The 18,331-nt window shown below is 37.4% G+C and overlaps 1 protein-coding gene across 1 annotated transcript in view; it reads right to left on the bottom strand.

The window, feature by feature from the left end:
- Positions 1-6,799: 6,799 nt before the first annotated feature.
- The window catches only part of QRSL1 (glutaminyl-tRNA amidotransferase subunit QRSL1), a 35,010-nt gene continuing 23,478 nt past the window's right edge, over positions 6,800-18,331 (bottom strand). The window contains exons 10-11 of the mRNA XM_039237378.1: positions 12,300-12,505; positions 6,800-9,325 (exon numbers count right to left, since the gene is read on the bottom strand). Coding sequence (XP_039093309.1) covers positions 9,105-9,325; positions 12,300-12,505 — 427 coding nt within the window. The 3' untranslated portion in view covers positions 6,800-9,104. The remainder of the gene's footprint in view (positions 9,326-12,299; positions 12,506-18,331) is intronic.

Genomic DNA, 18,331 nt, shown 5'->3' with positions numbered 1-18,331 from the left:
CTGATTGCTCATAGTTTATACCAATTTATACTTTGCTGAGACCTCGCTGTTTAATGCATTTAGAGAATGATCACAATATCAGTGTCAAGTGTTTTGTAAATGTCCACTAAGTAGAAGCATAAAAGGCCATGGAATATATTGGAAAATGGTAAATATGTATCAGATTTGGAGAGTTAATCTCATATTTCTTTACAGTGATCTTTCTAGGCTGTGTGGAAGGTTTTGCTCTTAATGGGAACTAGCTTTTTTCCCCCTCTATAAATTATTACCTATTTTAATGTTACATTTCTTTTACTTTTTTGGAAATGCTAATTTACCAGGCATTTCATTTTTTGGACACTGGCACCGTTCTAGAACACTCTGCTTCCTTTTTTAGAAATGTTTATTTTTGAAGGGGGGCGGAGAGAGAGAGAGAGGATGAGAATGAGCAAGGGAGGGGCAGAGAGAGAGAGGGACACACAGATTCTGAAGCAGGCTCAAGGCTCTGAGCTGTCAGCACAGAGCCCAATATGGGGCTTGAACCCATGAATGGTGAGATCATGACCTGAGCCGAAGTTGGATGCTCAACTGACTGAGCCACCGGGGCACTCCTAGAACCCTCAACTCACCCTAAATGTAGCTGAAATAGTTAGACATCCGAGAAGAGTGAACGAGGACAAAAATATGAGAGCACTTCAGGCCCAGTTCCTTCATGCACTACCTGAAGCTCTTCCTACAGCTGCTATTAAAAAAGTAGACCAGTGCACTAAGAATTGGTCAGTGGCTGGTATATACTGGGATAGGCTACTATGCTTCATTAACTTTCTACCTCAAATTTCAATGGTTTAAAACAACAAAAGTCTTAAAAAGTTTTTATTTCTTGCCCATGCTACCCATCCACTGGGTTGACAGAGGAGCTCTACTAACCGTAGCCACTGAGGGACTCAGGCTGATAGATCAGCCACCATTTTGGACATTGCTGGAGAGAAAAGAACTCTGGAGGGTACCAAGTGGCAAACTCTGGCCCAGACACCTAATACTTCCAGTCACAGTGCATTTACTGGAACAAAGCATGTGGTCATACCTAACCACAGGAGGGTCTGAGAGTAGAGAGAACTGGAAATATTTGGCAAACAACTTTAATGATTACCACAATTGTATTGAAAAGGTATTGACTCAGTGGGTTGTGCGCCTGAAGCTAGTATTGTGCTGTATGTTGGAAATAAAATAAAATAAAATAAAAACTTAAAAAAGAAGAAAATGTGTTAAAAGAGCAATTTTGGCAAGAGCAGAGGTGACCTCAGAAATGGAAAAACAACGTGAACAGTGCTGGGTCACAGTGTTGGCTATTCCATGATTGTTCATACTTCTCCTTCCTAAAACTGTTTTCTAATTCAATTCATTTCAACTCAGGTTCAACTCGATAAACAGTTAATAAATGCCTTAGAGTGTGAGACACCTGGCTATACAAAGGGGGTGGGGCAGAAGCAAAACTATAGGTACCACTATTTTTTTGAATGCTACACTCAGGCTATGCTGGGGTTTGCCTTAAGAGAAACTAACAAAGTGTTGACAATGAGGCTAAATCAAACCTAATTATATACAGGCATTAAGACTGTAATAATAGTGTGGACAGGTACTGAGCTAATTGGTATATTTTTAAGTTAGATGCTTTCTTCCTACCATTTACTAAAATATATTACAGATACATTTGACATAGGACACCAAAGGCAAAAGCCACAAAAGCAAAAATAGATAAATTAGACTTCATCAAAATAAAATACTTCACTGCTTCTAAGAAAACCATCAAGAACATGAAAAGACAACTCACAGGATGGGAAAAGTTATTTACAAATCATATGTCTGATAAGGGATTTCTATCAAAAATATGTTTTTAAAAAATCCTCAAATTCAGCAATAAAAAGACAACCTAATTTTAGAATGAGCAAAAGATAGGAACAGAGTTTTGCAAACAAACAAAATATATATACAGTAAAATCTTGGATTGCGAGTAACTGGTTCTGTGAAAGTCCTACAAGATGAGCAAACATTTCTAATAAATTTTAACTTGATAAACGAACAATGTCTTGTAATACAAGTAGTACGTGATCCTGAATGTCACATGATCACAACTGAGCCAATGATTCTTGAAGTTCATCTTAATATACAAGTGCTTTGGGTTACGAGCATGTTTCCAGAATGAATTATGCTCACAAACCAAGGTTTTGCTGCATATGAAATTGTCCAGTAAGCACATGAAAAGATACTTAATGTCATTAGAGAAATGCAAATCAAAACTACAGAGAGATACCACTTCACACTCACTGGGTTGACTATAATAAAAAAGACAGACAATAACAAGTGTTGACAAAGATGTAGAGAAATTGGAACCATTGTACATTGCTGGTGGGAATATAAAATGATGCAGCCACTTTGGAAAACAGTTTGGCAGTTCCTGGAAGTTAAATACAGAGTTACCATATGACCCACCAATTCTACACTTAGGTATATATTCAAGCAAAATGAAAACACATTCATAAAATAGTTGTACATGAATGTTTATAGCAACAGTATTCATTCCAAAAAATGGAAACAATCCAAATGTCCATCAACTGATGAATAGACAAAATGTAGTATGTTTACACATGGCATATAATTCAGCCAAAAAAAGCAGGGATAAATGATACACATTTCAACATGCACAAACCTTGAAAACATTATGCTAAATAAAAGAAGCTGAACACAAAAAGTCACATATAGTATAGATTCCATTGATACAAAATGTCTGGAAAAGACAAATCCATTGAGACAGAAAATTAGTGGTTGCCAGGAGCTAGGAAGAGAATGGAATGCGATGTGACTACTTATGGGTATGGGGTTGATGAAAAAGTTCTGGAACTTAGTGGTGATGGTGGCACAGCCGTGTGAAATATGATACCAATTGTATTAATAAAATGCATGTATCTACATCTGTATTTACATATATATATATCTTGGTGGTGAGATAACAAGTGGTTTTTTATTCTTTTAATGCATTTTTCTATTCTTTCTCACCACCACCACAGAGAACATACATTACCGTCGTACCTTAAAAATGAAAACCTCCTAAAATCAGTTCAAATCAAATTCAAAAGCCGAGATCTTGCATTCTTCTAATAATCTTTTAAGTAACCCATGGCAGATTACATTCATATGAAATTCTAGAATAAAGAAAACTAGACTGTGTTGGGAAAAAAATATCTGAAGAATGGTTGCCTCTGGAGGGTTGGGAGCAGGGACTAAGTAAGGTCATGAGATAATTTTCTGAGGGGACAGAAACTACAATAATGGTCTATATGTTGAATGGGATTGGGTTACGCAGGTGTATGCATTTTTCAAAACTCAGGGAATCTACACTTAAGATTTGTGCATGTCATTGTATGTGTTTTACATTATAAAAAACCCATAAACAAATATTGAACTTGAGTTAACATTAGGTATGCTTATGAATTCAGGGCAAAATGCAATTTGAGATCCATATTTTAAAAATAAGGTAGATTACTGAATGAATAGAAAGAATAGTAGGTTGGACACGTGAAAAAGGAAATATAGCAAAATGTCAAGGGTAGGATATAGGTGGTGAGTGTGTGGGTGTTTGCTTTTATATTTGAAAGTTTTCATAATAAAACATGGTGGAAGAAGAGACCCCATATAAAGCTGTCACTATTTATTATCCTTTTCACTCCCCAAAATTCATTTTACTTGCTTCTTCTCCCACTGTTAGATATTTCCACTTGATTGTTGAATTAATCTTCAGCCCCCACAGGTCATTCTTCCTTTCCTTGTTTTTAATAAGAGTGGCATCAACTCTTCTCATTGTGGGCATTTCTTAGGATAAAAATCATGTTTCGTTCCCTCTTTTCTCTCATACCCTCTAATCCAGGTGAGCTGTAAATTCTAATTTTCACTTTATTGTATCTCATGTCTTTTCCCATTAGCTCCACCTTAATTCTGCACCAATTACCTGCCATTTCCATGGAGAAATAGACTGGTATAGCTAAGAAAATAATTTGCATGTAATTTGATGCTCTATTTTTATATACATGCTATAAAATGATTCTGATAGAATACTGTATTAGAATTTACTTGGTATTGTAAGTCTTAAAACTCCCACATTCCAGCCCCACTTCCTTTAGTTTATATTTAAATGATTTGAGTCCAGTTGGGGATGATTTACACATACATGCCCCTATCACAGAAATCAGAAAAGTAAGAATTCTATATTGTTTAGCTTCTGTAGACAACTGGTCCTGCTAAATAAACTATGCTAAAGTTGGTAGATATCTGACACCAATTGTATCATGTTATTCTGCAGGTCCACTTTGCAAAATATTTATCTTGGAAAATACCATTAGATGCCCCATGGGTACTTCATGAATTCTCCCCCCCACCCCGATGGCTATACTAGCAGGCCATTGGCAACATCAACCTTAAATTTTTCCCATTTTAAAATAATTGCAGTGAAGATGCAGCAATTTGGAGCCTCACTTATCTGTGTATCTATATATTGAAATGGAACAGAGTTTTATTAGGAACACCTTGGCACTGTCAAAAGCATTCCCTGCCCTGCAACAGGAAAATGTGGTAGCCATATTTTGAGAGGCTTTATTGGTTTGCTTGTTTACTTATTTTGGGAGAGAAACAGAGAAAGCATGAGGGGGGAGGAGCAAAGAGAGAGGAAGAGAGAGAATCCCAAGCTGGCTCTACTTGAGCTCGAATTCATGAACCCTGAGATCATGACCTATGCCGAAATCAAGAGTTGGACACTTAACTGACTGAGCCACCCAGGCGCCCAGAGAGGCTTCACTGTTAAAAGAATATGTTGCAGGGCACCTGGGTGGCTCAGTCAGCTAAGTGTCCAACTCCTGATTTTGGCTCAGGTCATGATCTCATGGTTTGTGGCTTGGAGCCCTAAGTCGAGCTCTGGGCTGACAGTGGGGGCCGGGGGAACCTGTCTGGAATTCTCTCTCCCTCTCTGCTCCTCCTCCACTTTTCTCTCCTGTCTCAAAAATAAATACATAAACATTAAAAAAAAAAAAAAGAGTACGTTAGTACTGTTCATTTGATTAGCAGAGCAGAGGCCTTTTGAAGACCTTCAGTTCTTTGAACGCGGTGTTAGCCAATTCTCTTATCAAAAAAAGCTCATGGAAATTGCCTTAAAAATATGCAGGCCATTGGTTCTTCCTGATATTTTAAACTTCATCCTCAGGGAAGCCCAATCATCAGGGAGCTATAAAACTGGTCTCTAGTATAAGTTTTCAGCAAATTGCTATTTGGGCATGTGCCATTAGTTTACCCTGTATTGATGTATTGATAGTATCTACAGTTGACCCTTGCACAATGTAGGGCATGGGGCACTGACCCCATGTATAACTTTTGCCTCCCTCAAAACTTAACTACTACTTATAGCCTCACTGATAACATAAGCAGTTAACATGTATTTTTTTGTTATATGTATTATATACTGTATTCTTAACAATGAAGTAAGCTAGACAAAATTTTATTAAGAATATAAGGAAAATACATTGTACAGTACAGTATTGTACTTAAAAAAATTCACGTTAAGTGGATCCATGAAGTTCAAACCTATGTTGTGCAAGGGTCAACTGTATAAGAAAATGACTTAAATTCATAATTATATGCATTTACTTACAGCTACAAATTATCAAGCGCTTAGTCTATCAAGGCATCATGCGTCATTTAATCTTTCCAAACATCCCCTGGAGTGAATATTATCTCTATTTTACAAGTCAGGATACCGAAGCTCAGACAGGTCACACAGCTTGTAAATAGCAACAATAGGGTTCAAACTCAAGTTTATTTGATTTTTAAATCGGGTGGCCTTATCTGTTAGGTAACCTACTGGAAAATTCCCCACCTAGGTCACACTATTTACCTTTAAGCATCTGGATAAGTAATTTGAGAAGCATTTTTATTTTTTATTCCTGGTTTTATTCTTTTTCATTACTTTCATTGTCATACTGACTACCTCCACTATTTTATACCATTGTGATAATGTTTTTAATAAACTGTCTAACCTCCTTTTGGATTTACATCCCACTGAGGTGTAAAGAAAAAGAAATGAAAAAAATAACCTACTGAGATCCTTCAATAATTACTTTTATTTAATGTTGGCTGGGATTTTCTCATGTTATTTGCCTTTATGAAATTTTCAGGTTTATGTTCTAGTGTACACACTGCTTGAGTTATGAAATAACTGAGGAAAACCTACTTTAAACTGTCCTCTGGCGCTTCTAAACACAATGAACAAATTTTACCCTAGGCTTGCCAGTCAGTACCTATTTGGCCTCGGTATAGATAATCAGATATTTGTGCCTCAGTATAGATAATCAGATGTTTGTGGAAAGAGAGGGAGATTAAAGTAGTTAGTGAATGAAAGTTATGGTTAAAATCCCATTAGCTTGTTCCCTTCCCTTGACTGGAACAGGGTATGACACAGTTTGCAGGGTCCCTGAGCTATACCTATCAGTGCCTGTAACCAGCTCTCTTCACTTTCAGTCTAAAATCCTAAAGGTATTTCTTATCTACATTAGAAGGTATGGGTGATTTGCTAATGGAGTCACCATTTTTTTTTAAATGTTTATTTATTTTTGAGAGTGAGAGGCGGAGTGTGAGCAGGGGAGGGGCAGAGAGAGAGGGAGACACAGAACGTGAAGCAGGCTCCAGGCTCTGAGCTGTCAGCACAGAGCCCGACCCGGGACTCAAACTCCCGAACAGAGAGATCATGATCTGAGCCAAAGTCAGATGCTTAACCAACCGAGCCACCCAGGCGCCCTGGGAGTCACCTTTTTATTTTTTCTTGTCATTTTTAGAAGCTCCTCTTCTGTAGCTTGTTCTTTTCTAGCTGGCTCAAGGTCCTCTGCATTCCTGATGACCTGGTAGCAAGTGGCCAAAGAGAACATTCTGCCTCCCTGGTTTCAAGTGATTTTCTTGGGAGTGCTGACTTTCCCACTTGCTCCCTGGGCTCTTGGTGGCGTTGGGGCGCCAGGTTTTGTGATCTCATCACATTTTTTCACTCTAGCACTGCTTTTGTTGTTGAATCTAACTGGTCTTTGTTTTGCTGTGTCTGATCAGGGAACTCATCTTACACTTGTAGCCACCTTTGCCTTTCAGAATTGCTCTGCTGCTAACAATTTCAGGGTTTAATTAGCTGGGATACAGAAACCATTTCCCACTTAAATTCCCAGACAGTGACTTGGTAAAATGAGATCTCCTAGATTTAGGGTAAAGATGGAGGGGAAAGAAAAACAAATTAGGTATTATTTCATGCTAGTTGGGTATAATTATGTGAGAACACTCAATGTTTCACTTCCCTATTTCCAGATTCAATCATTAGTGCAGCTCAAGCAGAGATACATGACTAAGAGAGATAGGAATAGGAGAAACTGTATAAATATTCTTTGAAAAAAGTTATTTCAGATTATACACACAGTGAAAAAAGACTGGGGCAAAGATTTATCATCGCTTGCTTTTTACATCATATTAGCTCCTTCAACTAAGATGGTTTTCCCTCTTATAAAATAATGCAGTTCTCTCTCGTGGACTTCTTCCTCTTTCAGGGATTTAGAGTCAAAATTTATAAGAAAACTAGTGGGCCTGGCTTTTACATAAAAAAAAACTGAAGGCTTTTACATAAAGTTTGTCCAATTGAGTATTTGGGAGTGGAAGGATCCTGGGGGGAAAGAAAACTACTAATGACAAGGTAACAGGCAGGTTAACTTCCTAGCACGGCAGCCTCCAGTGACTCTGCAGAAGGTTCTGCCACTTACATTTTCCCCTCATACACTTCATATTTAGAAAAGATTTCTTCTTTACTAAACAAAGTGAATTTACTAAATAATAATTCAGCTTCTGACTTATATATATATTAACTTACAAATGCCAAATTAGAAGACCTGATCAGCATGAGAGGACAGTGGTGTTCTGGCAAAGACAAATCCAATGGTGAAACTTTATACCGGGCAAATCTATGATTTTCATAACTATTTTCCCAATTTTTGAATATAGAGTCTCATTAATGTCTCTTTGGGGTCAAGGGACTCAAGTAGAGAGCACTTGTAAAGAAAGCCAAGAGGGCCAGGAAACCATAACGAACAGAGAATCCGGGGTAAAGGAGGAGGCTGTGGGCCTCCTCTCTTTGGCCTCCTCCCCAGTTATCCACAAGGTTTTCATAATGGATATTTCTTGTGTATCTTGAAAGTTTCTCACTGAAAAGGTTGCTCCACAACCTACTAAGTTTCAAGTCCAAGAAGGTCTCTCAAGGTTACAACAGGTGTTTCTGTGACACCAATGAGTTCATCTGTGATTGGTAAATAGGAAAATGAAGTCAGTTTAACGTGGAGTTGTTCTGGCTCCCCGGCATGGGGTTATGGGAGTGCAGAAGTAAAATTTTCACCTTTAGCAAAAAAGGAGAAAGTTCTCAGTCACTGCAGTTCTATTTTTAGAGAAATAAAGGCTGTGTGCACCTGTGACCTTCCCCGGAGAGGCAGCCTTGCATGCCCCAGTCTTGCATGACTCTGGGCCCCAGCAGGTTGCACTTCCTCCAGTGCTCAGAGCTCCTCTTCCACCTCCTTTGCTCAGCACACAGAAGCAAATATTCCCATTTTACTGTTTTTGTGTATTTTAATATCCCCTGAGACAGCCTCCACCACATGTTCCACTGCCTGTCCGCCTGGCTGTTCAGGCTGTCTCTGGAGGTACAAATTATAGTTTTTATCAGCACTTTGGCTACATAGATGTACAAGTTTTGAGAGGGTTACTTACCCCTGAGCTTACTTTTACTCTAAGCTCTGTTCTTATTAATGAATATTTTTGCAGAATGCATCATTTTTCAGGAACATGTATCTTGTGTTAATGCAGAATTCTGTATTTTACACTTAGTGGATACTTAATAAATGCTGACAGATGACTTATAATTAATTAACTATATTACAAGAATTTTAAGAAGTGAGTCCAAGAATGGTTGTGTTGACAATGAACCAAATTACAGGAATTTAGCAAGATCATCCAACTTCTCTAGAATATGAAATCTTCAAGTTATTTTAATTTCCATGCTGTATGGATCACTACTGTTTTAGAGAAACAGAAGCTAACTTTTCATTTTCAAAGACTGATGAGCAATCATCCATTAGCTCTTGAAGCTGAATAACAGGAAACTGTACTTGTTTTTCAAACCACTTGGCAACCGTAAGAAGCTGCTGGTCACAAAATGCACGTCCAATAAACTGTAGTCCTACTGGCAACCCTTGGTTTGAGAGGGCCACAGGGACACTCACCGCCGGCAATCCTGAAGAAAACAAGGAAACCCATGAGTTATTTCTTTATCGTAAGAAGTGGAGACTTCTGCTTCCCAGTGCTAGGAGGTACAAGACAGATAAGGTTAAAAAAATAACAAAAATCATATGATATATGTGCTTTTATACTTTCTTTTGCTCACTTAACAATATATCTTAAAGGCGTGCCTGGGTGGCTCAGTTGGTTAATCATCTGACTTCAGCTTGGATTATGATCAGGTTCGTGAGTTTCAGCCCCTCATCAGGCTTTCTGCTGTCAGTGCAGAGCTGGCTTTGGATCCTCTGTCTCCCTCTCTCTCTGCCCCTCCCCTGCTCACGCACATGTGCTGTCTCTCTCCCTCTCTCTCAAAAATACACATTAAAAAAATAATATATATATGTATATATATGTGTGTATATATATAACTATACAAAACATACTTATATATAGTATATATAATACATATGTAATATACTATATATAAGTAATATTTTATGTATATAAGTAATATATTATGTATATCTTTGAAATCACAGTGTATCAGTGCAGAGATTTTCTTCGTTCCTTTTTATAGCTGCATAGCACTTATATATAGTATATATAATATATATAATATGCTATATATAAGTAATATGTATATAAGTAATATATTATGTATATCGTGGAAATCACAGTATATCAGCTCACAGAGATTTTCTTCATTCCTTTTTATAGCTGCAAAGCACTCCATTACGTGGTTTGTGCCATAATTTATTCACCTATTCTTCAATGGTTGGGCATCTGGGTTGTCTTCAGTATTCAGCTATTTCATACCATGACCTGGTGAATTACCTTGTACATGTTTTTTGGTATTCTTGAAAGTTTTTCAGATGAATAGGGATTGCTTCATCAAGTGATAAATGTGTATGTAATCAGACATTGCCAAATTCCCTTCCAAAAAGGTTATATTATTTTGAACTCCCACTGGCAAAGTGTTTTTTTCCCCGACAGCCTTACCAATTGAGTACGTTGTTGAACTTTTGAATTTTGGCCAATTTGTTAGATGAGAAATGGTAGCTCAGGGTACTTTTAATTCCAGGTTTGGGGCAGAAAAGTACAAGATCCTGAGATATCTTGTTATGCCATAAAATAAGGAAGCTTTAAGAAATTAATGGGGATAGGTCTGAAGGATATGTGCAACTTGAAAGGGCTCTTGTTGGCCAAATTTGGGACAATTTGAACATCAAAACCAGTAATGACAGTAACTACTTACAACACATTGAGTTGAAAAAAAAGGGAAAGCTATTCTTTAGAGAAGACTGCTGGCTAATAAGATGTAGAAAGAATAACAGAAAAGTCAGTATTTTGTAAAGCTCTAAGAAATAATTCAGGCAAGGATCATCAATAGATCTAAAACAGGTTTCAACATTCTTGGGGCACCCAGGTGGCTCAGTTGGTTAAGTGCTGACTCTTGATTTTGGCTCAGGTCATGATCTTGTGGTTCGTGAGACAGAGCCCCGCACGGGGCTCTGTACAAGAGTCTGCTTGAGACTCTGACACTCTCTCTCTCTCTCAGTCTCTCTCTGCCCTTCCCCCACTCATGCTTGCTCATTCTCTCAAAATAAATAAACTTAAAAAAAAAATTGTTAGGGAATAGGATGTTCACATAATCTCCCCAATTGTATCAGCTCCCCAAATGGTTATAATTGATAAAAGGAAAAAATATACCTTTACAAGGAAAACATTTGGCAATTTCCTTTTTAACCAAGGGATCAACTTAAAGTCTCTAAAAGTGGAACAAACTGATATTAACTGTTTCCTGACATGAACAGTATACAGTATTTCTGCTAAAAATGTCTGGCTCAACCCAGTCATGAGGAAGCAAGCTGACAAATCCAGATTATGGATGGGACATCCTATATGGCAAGTGTGCTAGACTCTTCAAAAAGTCAGTGTCAATTAAAACAAAAATTTTAAAAGGTGGGGGATTTCTTACCAGAAACTGTGCAGGCCAGAAGAAAGTAGCATAACATTTTTTAAGTAGCTAAGGAAAAGCAATGTAACCCCAAATCCTATATCCAGTGAACATAACCTTTAAATATGAAATGAAACCAAGATATTCTTAGAAAATTAGTTGCAAGCAGACCTACCCTAGAAGAACAGCTAAAAGAATTTAAACAGAAAGGATATGATAAAATAAAGACTTTATAGCCAGGGAGAAATGAACATAGTAGACAAAAGTATGGGGAAATATAACACACTTTCCTTCTTGAGTTTTTTACACTATGTTTGATGATTGAAACAAAACTTATAGTCTGATGTAGTCCTTAAAGAAAAAAAACACCACCAAAAACAGAGAGAACTGGGGTACTGTTCTAGATTTTAAAAAGACCATGATCAAATGTAATATAACAGGGGAAAAAAACATTTTATAAAGATAATTTTTGTACAGTTGAGAAAATTTAAACATGGACTGTTTGGGATATTATTATATTCATGTTAGTTTTCCTAGGTGTGATAACGTAATTGTGGTTATGCGGGAGAATGTCTTTATTTTAGAAGATTTATGCTAAAGTATTTAGGGGTGAAGTATGATGTTGAAGCTTTCTTTCAAGTTATTCAGCTAAAAAGGGTGTGTGTGTGTGTATAGGAAGAGGGGAAGGAGAAAGCAAATGAGGCAAAACGAATGAATCCAGGCAAAGGGCATATGGGTACTCATTATACCATTCTTCTGACTTTTCTGTAGGTTTGAAAATTTCCAAAGTAAAAGTTAAAATTATGCTATTTAACTGGGTTGATTTTGAACATGTGCGTGCATGGTGAGTGCGAGTGCATGCATGCCTAAGCACGTACCCGTACCACACATGTACACACATACACGCGATCCTAAACATTCCAGAAGGACAAGCCGCTGCCTTCAGGGAATGATCTAGTTAGAACCTAGGTTGAAGACCAGACACCCGTCTAAAAACTTGAAGAACACCAGAACACTCCAGAGGGGTCCTCACCTGCCATATTCACAGCCTGTGTAAAAATATCATCCTGAGCACTTCTCGTCCTGTTGTCCTCTTTAATGAACTCCAGGTAGGGCACCGCCTCACTCAGGGTGGTGGGGGTCAGCAACACATCCACGCCAGAGTTAAAAACATTCACAAAATCATTAGCAATGAGCCGTCTCACTTTCTGTGCTTTGGTGAAATAATTTGCATAGTTTCTGTGGAAAAGAATAGATGATATTTTAAGGATACTTTTTTGTTATTTCTTTGAATCAATTTTCATATATAAAGCTCGTTAAAATATGACTGGATTCTTGACCTTTATCAGCAGGCACTGTTAAGATTCCTAACAACACACAGAAATGGTTTTTGTCCAACTGGTGTTGGTATTCTAAAAATCTGTGTATCGGGAGTTTAATTAGAATGCACGGCTAGATGCAATGCTACACATCTAATTAGAAAACATTAACACTTCCATGGACATCATTAAACGAGAACTCAGGTGAAATAAAAAAATCAAGTGCATAGCAATTTAATGACTTTCCAAAGATGACGTGGATTGGTGGTGGTAAAGACTAGAACTTAGGTCTTTGGAGGCTTATTTTAATTTTCTCTCCTTTACAATATCTTATTTCACCTGTAGTATAATGGTAACTCATTACTGTAAGAATTCTGAAGTTTTGCAAAATTCTAATAATGACATCATAATTAGTCACAAGGAGATGGGCTCTGGAAACAGAAACTGGGTGTTTGCAATTTTGTATTTTATGGATAGGCACAACCCCCCCAGAATGGGAATCTGAAATTTGTGAAAAGATGCTTACTCTACTGAAAAGATTAAGAAGTAGCCAGCTATAAAAGCGACTATAAGTCAATAATGCAAAGAAAGGGAAAAATAAAGCACTCATAGATCCTCCTGAAATGAATTAAGAAAGGCTGGCAAAAGGACCACTTTTAAACTTCAGTTTCCTCACATGTAAAAATGGATACAACTACTCCAGACTGACTGAGGACCAAATACAATAAAGATAAAAATGTGCTCTAAGAATCCTATAGGGGCACCTGGATGGCTCAGTCAGTTGAGCATCTGACTTTGGCTCAGGTCATGATCTCCGCATCGGGCTTGAGCCCCACATTGGGCACTGTGCGTTTGAGCCCTGCATTGGGTTCTGTGCTGACAGCTCAGAGCCTGGAGCCTACTTTGGATTCTGTCTCTCTCTCTCTCTCTGCGCCTCCCCTGCTTGCAATCTGTCTCTCAAAAATAAATAAAAATGTTAAAAAAAAAAAAGAATCCTATAAAATATCAAATGTCCTTATTATCATTTGACCACAGGGTCTATAGGGAGATTAATGCAAGTATCCACAGCATTTATACAATAACAATACTTGATGGCTTAAATAATGTCATTAACAGAATTCCCCAAACCTCAATTTTATTAGAAAAAATCTTTGTTTTCGGAGCACCTGGGTGGCTCAGTCAGTTAAGCGTCCAACTTCAGCTCAGGTCATGATCTCACGGTTCGTGGGTTCGAGCCCCACGTTGGGCTCTGTGGTAACTGCCAGCTAAGAGCCTGGAGCCTGTTTCAGATTCTGTGTCTCCCTCTCTCTCTGACCCTCCCCTGCTCACGCTGTCTCTCTCTCTCTCTCTCAGAAATAAATAAAACATTAAAAAAAATTATAAAAAAATTTTTGTTTTCTACTGAATGTTTTCCTACTTTAAATATGGTTCAAAAGCAGGACTTCTGCTTCCATTAATGACAAAGTAACAGGGATGCAATTTACCCTGCCATAGTAAACAATTAGAAAACTAGGCAAAATAAAGCAACCATTTTCAGATACTATACAACAGGCATTCAAGAGAGGGAGTTCTGAGAGAAGGGAGAATTTCCCCAATGTAATGCCTGGAGGCAGTTTCCAGGCTTCAGTCCAAACAGAAGGAACCTATGCAGAGTTTTCAGGCGGCAGTTGTCAGAAAGTTAAAGAGACCAAGACTGGAAGTCCAGGGAGGCAAAGACTAGTGGGATGTGCAGGGCTGAGTACTGGGTAGGAGAAAGCAGCACACAGGGAGGGCTCAAGAGATCTGCAGAGGGAGCCCTCAAGTCTTTGGCTGAGTACTGGTCTGTGCTTGTAGGAGAAAAAATTCTCAAGCCGGGGAGGGGGTCATGGAAAAGTCAAACAATTTCAAGAGCTAGAAATAGTGGAAACACTTTGTAATACATGAGAGTTCTGGCAGAAGCTTCAAGGGTATTGCCTAAAGTCGAGGTAAATTAACCCAAGCTAAATGCCATTTTGGACTTCTCCTAGCAAAGCATTTTTATTTTTAAAAAAAAATTTTTTTTTTAATGTTTTATTTATTTCTAGGAGAGAGAGAGAGACAGCGTGAGCAGGGGAGGGTCAGAGAGAGAGGGAGTCACAGACTGAAACAGGCTCCAGGCTCTGAGCTGGCAGTCAGCACAGAGCCCGACGTGGGGCTCGAACCCACGAACCGCGAGATCATGACCCAAGCGAAAGTCGGACGCTTAACCAACTAAGCCACCCAGGCGCCCCGCAAAGCATTTTTAAAAGGAAGCCTTGAAAGTATCCAATAGATTCAAAGTGACTTAACTGCATCCCAGAATAAAGCCCAACACTGTTTAAAGGAATACAACAAAAATCTAGCAAAGGACAAGGTAAAAGTCACAATGCTCAGCCATACTAAAAAGCAGAAAATAAGACCCATAACTAGGGGGTAAAAAGCAATTAATACATTCAGAAATGACAGAAATGTTGGAATTAGCAGATAAGAACATTAAAACAACTATTGTAAATATGTTCCATATATTCAAGAAGGTAGAAGAAAACACGAAATGATGAAGGAATTGAAGAGCTAAGAAAACCTACTTGGAAGTTCTAGGAATGAAAAATATAAAATATAAAATAAAAACAACACTGGATGGGACTGACAGCAGACGATCAGTGATTCTGAATAGAAGCTGTAAAAAAAGAAGCACGCTGGGGTGCATGAGTGGCTCAGCTGGTTAAGTGTCAGACTTTGGTTCAAGTCATAATCTCAAGGTTCGTGAGTTCAAGCCCTGTGGTAGGCTCTCTGCTGTCAGTGCAGAGCCAGCTTCAGATCCTCCGTTTCCCCCACATCCCCTCTGTCTTTCCAGTACATGCTCTCTCTCTCAAAAACAAACATTTTTTGAAAAGAAAAAAAACAAAAAGCACAGAGAAACACTAAAAAAGAGAAAAAACTAGGATGGAGCCATTAGTGCTCTTGGATGACGTTAAGCAGCTTAACATACATATAAATGGAGTCCCAGAAGAGGGGGAAGGTCAGAAAAAATATTTTAAGAAATAATGGCCAAAATTTTTCCAAATTTGATTAGAACTATAAACCCACAGATCCAAGAAGCTGAACAAACCCCTAAACAAGACGAAATATGCAGAAAACCACACCAAGGAATTTCAGTCAAATTCCTGAAAACCAATGATAAAATCACCCAGAGGTGGAGGAAAAAGACAGGTTATACACAAAGGAATAAAGATAAGAATGACTACAGAGTTCTCAGAAACTATGCAAGTCAAGGGAAAACAGAACGAGATCTTTTAGGTACTGAAAGAAAAACTTGAATTTTTATCTAGAATTTTATACCTAGAGAAAATATCTATCAAAATTAAAGTTAAAATAAAGACTTTTACATATAAACAAAAGCTGAAAGAACTCTTTGCTAGCAGGATTGTACTATAAGAAATATTAAAGTTCTTTAGGCAGAGAGAAAATTACATCAGACAGATATCTGGATCCACACAAAGGAATAAAAATCAGAAATAATAAATATTTTGGCAAATATCAATGCCTCTTTTTTTCTTGTTTTAAATCTCTTTAAGAGAAAAGTTATTATTTAAAGAAAAATAGGGGCGCCTGGGTGGCTTAGTTGGTTAAGCATCTGACTTTTGCTTAGGTTATGATCTCGGGGTTCGTGGGTTCGAGCCCCGCGTCAGGCTCTGTGCTGACTGCCAGCTCAGAGCCTAGAGCCTATTTCAGAGTCTGTCACTCCGTCTCTCTCTGACCCTCCCATGCTCATGCTGTCTCTCTCTCTCTCTCTCTCCTAGAAATAAATAAAAAAATATTAAAAAAAATAAAGAAAAATAAAAGAAGGCAGGAAAAGAGGTTAAAAGAAAGAACAGATAGGTCAAATTGAAGACAAATAGTAAAAAAAAAAAAAAAAGCAGATTTAAATGTGGTTCAAACGTAAATAATTATGTTCATTAAAAATAAACTGTGGATTCCTAATTCAATAAATTTGTGGTTTTTGAACAGAAGGTAGTAGAAGAATGACAAAATTGTAAAATGAGGTACCACATGAAGGAAAAAAAAACAATGTTAGGGATTGCTATAGTTCCTGGCACACAAATTGACTTTTAAAGATTAAAATAAGTACACCCAAATTCCATTTTTCCTATCACTCATGTCCATCTTTCCCTCACAAAACAAATAAACAAGCAAACAAAACCCTTTAGAACAAAAAAGTTGACTTAAATTCCCGGACTCAAAAGATAGGGATACCAGAAGAAAGTCTCACTTCCTTCTGTCAATACTCCCAACTGGTGACCATGGAAGAAGGTTTCAGAATCTTCTCCTTCAGTTTCTTTTTATGGTGTTACACTGATTTATATAGTCTATCAACTCGTGCCCTGAGATATACAATTTGATTCTAATCAGTTATATGTGCCAAATGTAACATAAAAGGCTTTGCTTAGAAAACTTGTTAGCAACATTTCATTTTCTTTTCCTACTCCCAAATCATTACAATCATCTGGTCAATATGGAAAAGAGTCTTTTATTTTTTTATTTCTAAAGTTTTTATTTAATTCCAGTTAATTACCATACAGTATTATATTAATTTCAGGTGTACAATATTACTATATTCAACACTTACATCCATCACCCAATACTCATCATGACAAGTGCACTCTTTAATCCCCATCACCTATTTTATCCATTACCCCACCTAAGTCCCCTCTGGTAACCATCAGTTTGTTTTCTATAATTAAGAGTCTGTTTCTTGATTTGTCTATCTCTTCCCTCACCCTGGCTCATTCGTTTCTTAAATCTCACATAAGAGTGATTTCACATAGCATTATACTCTCTAGCTCCATCCAAGATTTCATTCTTTTTTATGGCTGAATAATATTCTGGTGTGTGTGTGTATCATATCTTCTTTATCCATTCATCAATCGATGGACACATGAGCTGCTTCCATATCTTGGCTATTATAAATAACACTGCTATAAACATAGGGGGGATGTGTATCCTTTTGAATTAGTGTTTCAGTATTCTTTGGGCAAATACCTAGTAGTACAATTGCTGGATCATAGGGTAGTTCTATTTTTAATTTTTTGAGGAACATTCATACTGTTTTCCAGAGTGGCTGTACCAGTTTGCATTCCTAGCAATGGTGTAAGAGGGTTCCTTTTCTCTACATCCTCACCAACACCTGTTGTCTCTTGTATTTTAGCCCTTCTGACAAGTGTGAGATAATGTCATATTGTAGTTTTGATTTGCAGAAAGTCTTTTAATTTGGAACATAAGCAAACATCTTTAGTTTTTTTGTTTGTTTTTCAGCTTTATTGAGATATAGTTGACATATAAAATTGTATAATTTTAAGGTGTACAATATGATAGTTGGATATATGCAGATATTGTGAATAAGGTTAGTTAACACATCTATCACCTTATATAATTACAATTTGTGTGTGTATGTATGTGTTAATAACATTTAAGATCTACTCTCTAGCAATTTTCAAGTATAAAATACAGTACTGTTAGCTGTAGTAATTATGCTGTGTATTATATCCCCAGGACTTATTCGTCTTATTCACGCAAGTTGGTACCCTTGACCAAAATCTCCCCATTTCCCCTAGGCCCAAACCCAGGCAACCACCATTCTACTTTCTGTTTCTTGGAGTTTGGCTTTTTTTTAGATTCTACATATAAGTGAGATCATGTAGTATTGGTCTTTCCCTGACTTGTTTCACTTAGGATAATGATTTCACCATCT

The sequence above is a fragment of the Hyaena hyaena genome, unplaced genomic scaffold (genome assembly GCF_003009895.1).
Source record: "Hyaena hyaena isolate Hyena2069 unplaced genomic scaffold, ASM300989v1 scaffold_123, whole genome shotgun sequence".
NCBI lineage: Eukaryota > Metazoa > Chordata > Mammalia > Carnivora > Hyaenidae > Hyaena > Hyaena hyaena.
Note: the sequence above shows the minus strand (reverse complement) of the source record. Positions and strands in the feature narration are given on the sequence as shown.